Source organism: Brassica rapa, unplaced genomic scaffold, assembly GCF_000309985.2.
Source record: "Brassica rapa cultivar Chiifu-401-42 unplaced genomic scaffold, CAAS_Brap_v3.01 Scaffold1031, whole genome shotgun sequence".
NCBI lineage: Eukaryota > Viridiplantae > Streptophyta > Magnoliopsida > Brassicales > Brassicaceae > Brassica > Brassica rapa.
In genome coordinates, this window is record NW_022610965.1 from 1 (window position 1) to 3,716 (window position 3,716).

A 3,716-nucleotide genomic window follows, 5' to 3' on the forward strand; every position below is an offset into this window, starting at 1 on the left:
TTACTGTGGCAGGAACCATACATGTTGCTGGTAAACCAACACTGTATTGTTCGACTCGGGGGCAACACATAGTTTTTGTGACCCTGAAGTAGCTGCCCGGTTTTGGGATTGTTTTGTGGTTGACAGGATAGACGTGGCCGTCTGACCCCCGCAGACCGAACCCTCAAGCAAATCAGTGTATCAAGAATGTTCCATTGGTCATTCAAGGCAAGAGTTTGGTGGCAGATCTGTAGTCGGGCCTTTGAAAGGGTACGAGGTAATCCTTGGAATGGATTGGTTTCGAGCTACGGAGTTCAAATCGACTGTGGAAAGGGAAGGTTTTTGTTCGGCAGAGGAAAAACCAAGATGGTATACTATGGAATCAGTCCTAGTATGACCGTGTCTTTGGTAGCAGCGATGAAAGAGAGGTACAAGATTGGTTGTTTCAAGACGGGGAAGTATATTTGGTGACCTTATCGGTTAGTGGAGGAGCCACTAATGATAAAGTTAAGGTCGAAGACATAGAAGTGGTCCAAGAATTTGAGGATATCTTTGCACCACTAAAGGAATTACCTCTACCTAGGAGTAATCCCTTTACTATTACTTTGGAGCCTGAAGCAAAACCTATAGCTAAGGCACCATATCGGATGGCACCTGCGGAGTCGGCCGAGCTAAAGAAACAATTGGAAGATCTATTGGAAAAGGGATTCACCCGGTCGAGCTCTTCACCTTGGGGAGCTCCTGTGTTATTTGTGAAGAAGAAGGATGGAAGCATGAGGCTGTGTATCGATTATCGTGGTATCAACAACATCACGATAAAAGATAAGTATCCCCTTCCGAGGATAGACGAGTTGTTAGACCAACTAAAGGGAGCTAGTTTGTTTTTGAAGATTGATTTGGCATCAGGGTATCACCAAATTCCTATTGCCAAGTCAGATATTATGAAGACGGCGTTTCGGACGAGGTATGGGCAGTACGAGTTTGTAGTTATGCCCTTTGGTCTCACAAACGCACCTGCGGCTTTCATGCGCTTAATGAATGAAGTGTTTCACGACTACCTTGATAAGTTCGTGATCATTTTCATTGACGACATCCTGGTGTATTCAAGAAATAAGGAGGAGCACAAAGAGCATCTGAGACTGGTTATGGAGAGGTTACGGAATCAGAAGCTATTTGCCAAGTTCAGCAAGTGCTCGTTTTGGAAGAGAGAGATAGGATTACTGGGTCATATAGTATCAGGAGAGGGCGTGGCTGCTGATCCAGAAAAGGTCCAAGCCATACGAGAATGGCCTCGACCTACCACTGTGACAGAAGTGAGGAGTTTTCTTGACTTGCGGGCCATTATTGGAAGTTTGTTAAGGACTTTTCCTCCATTGCAAAGCCTTTAACTAAACTTACCGGTAAAGGAGTTCCTTTCTTATAGGTGGAAGAAACCGAGAAGGCATTCAAGAAGTTGAAGGAAGCTCTCACGACCGCACCTGTGTTAGCTTTGCCCAGCAAGGCAAACCTTACACGGTTTACACGGATGCTTCACGAGTTGGGTTAGGTTGTGTTCTTATGCAAAATGGGTGAGTCATTGCATATGCTTCGACAACTACGGAAGCATGAGGATAACTACAGTACACATGACTTGGAGTTAGCGGCCGTTGTGTTCGCTTTGCGAATTTGGAGATCTTACTTGTATGGAGAAGAAGTGGAGGTATACACGGACCATCAAAGTCTTAAATACCTCTTCACGCAGCCAGATCTCAACCTGCGCCAGCGTAGGTGGATGGAGTTTGTGGCAGACTATGACATACAGATTCGCTACCATCCTGGTAAAGCAAATGTTGTTGCGGACGCCTTAAGTTGAAGAAAGTTGGACGCAGATTTAGAGAAAGAAGTGGAGCTGTTGAACCAGGAGTTGAAACAAGTGAAGTTGGTTGTTTTGGAAGGGCAAACAAGCGAGCCATTGGGACTTCAAGCGATGAATCAGGCCAGCTTGATTCAGAGAATTCGAGAGGAACAACTTAAGGATGAGAAGCAATTGAAGATCGCTGAGGAACTCAGAGGACAAGGCAGGCCAAATAATGCCGGATACTACTTGGGGGAGGATGGAACCTTGCTAATTAATGGGAGGATCACGGTTCCTAAAGGACAAGGGCTGAGAGATGAGATACTAAGGATTGCACATCATTCTTTACTTAGTATGATTCCTGGAAGTTCAAAGATGTACCGAGACGTGAGAAGATACTATCATTGGCCGGGCATGAAGAGGTCAGTAGTGCAATGGGTTGCTCAGTGTGCAACTTGTCAACAACTCAAGGCCGAGCATCAAGTACCTGGAGGATTGTTACAAAGTCTTCCGATACCTCAATGGAAATGGGAGTCGATTTCCATGATTTCATTACCGGATTACCCACTGCTCCAGGTAGATCAAACAACTCGATATGGGTGATTGTGGATAGGTTAACCAAGGTTACACACTTGTTGCCTATGCGGGACACTGATAAAGTGGAAGTGTTGGCCGAGCTGTACATCGACCAAATCGTGAAATTACATGGTGTACACTCAGACATCATCTCAGATCGGGATCCAAGGTTCACGGCATCATTCTGGGAAGCACTGCAAGAAACCTTGGGAACTAAACTGTACAGAAGCACGGCGTTCCATCCAGAAACAGATGGCCAAACAGAGAGAACCATTCGGACCATCGAGGACATGCTGCGGATGTGTATTCTCGATTGGGCAGGAACTTGGGAGAAGCATTTACCATTGGTCGAGTTCTCGTACAACAACAGTCATCATTCGAGCATAAGGATGTCACCTTATGAAGCATTATACGGAAGGCCATGCAAGACGCCTATGTGTTGGACGGAAGTGGGGAAAGAAGAATGTTTGGGTCACCTATTGTTCAGGAGACCGTGATTAAGTTGGAGACGATTCAGGCCAACATGAAGAAAGCTCAGGACCGTCAGAAGAAGTACGCAGACCAGTCAAGAAGAGAGGTAACTTTCGAGATAGGAGATTGGGTTTACTTGAAGGTTACAGCCAAAAAGGGAAGGACAGATTTGGCAAGGTTGGGAAACTTGCGGTCAGATTCATTGGTCCGTACAAGATCATCGGGAAAGTTGGTGAGGTAGCTTACCGATTGGATCTGCCAGCAGATATGCATCTACATCCAGTATTCCATTTTTCCATGCTTCAGAAACATATACGGGATCCAAGTGCTGTTGAGCCCGAGAGAATCGAGGAGTTGGAGACAAACCTTACGTATCCGGAAGGACCAATCAGATTAGGAGAACGGCGTATTCGGAATCTCAAAAATTGTGAGATTTCTCAAGTACAAGTGTTCTGGGGAAGACAAAACAGGATTCATGTTACCGATCACCCGAGTTTTCTCCGAGAGGACGTTGTAATGGAAGAAGGAGGCCCCTCGAGCCTTAGAATTCGGGACGAATTCTGTTAACGGGGGGAGAATGTAGAAACCCTTTAAAAAAAAAAAAAGAATGGTCGAGTATCCTTTGGGTGGTCGAGTCACGGACGATCAGATTGTTCTTGTCTGAACCATGAGTCAAGTATGCCACTAGACAATGGTCAGACAATGTAGTAGATTGATTCAAATGATGTTTGAAGCAAGACACTTTAGGAAGCACAACAGGAAGACCGGAAATTGGGCGAAAAACCCTAAATTTCGGTATTACGGAATTTTTCGAAGAAGCCGAAAGCTCGGTAAATATTTTTCCTCAAGATCAGAG

The 3,716-nt window shown here is 45.3% G+C and overlaps 1 protein-coding gene across 1 annotated transcript; it reads left to right on the forward strand.

Annotated features, from left to right (window-relative positions):
* The first annotated feature begins 968 nt into the window (after nucleotides 1-968).
* On the forward strand, nucleotides 969-3,427 carry LOC117131546. The gene is made up of 5 exons (XM_033283639.1): nucleotides 969-1,329; nucleotides 1,403-1,547; nucleotides 1,834-2,104; nucleotides 2,167-2,854; nucleotides 2,907-3,427. The coding sequence occupies exons 1-5, from the start codon at nucleotides 969-971 to the stop codon at nucleotides 3,425-3,427; spliced, it is 1,986 nt and encodes a 661-aa protein (XP_033139530.1).
* Nucleotides 3,428-3,716: the final 289 nt, after the last annotated feature.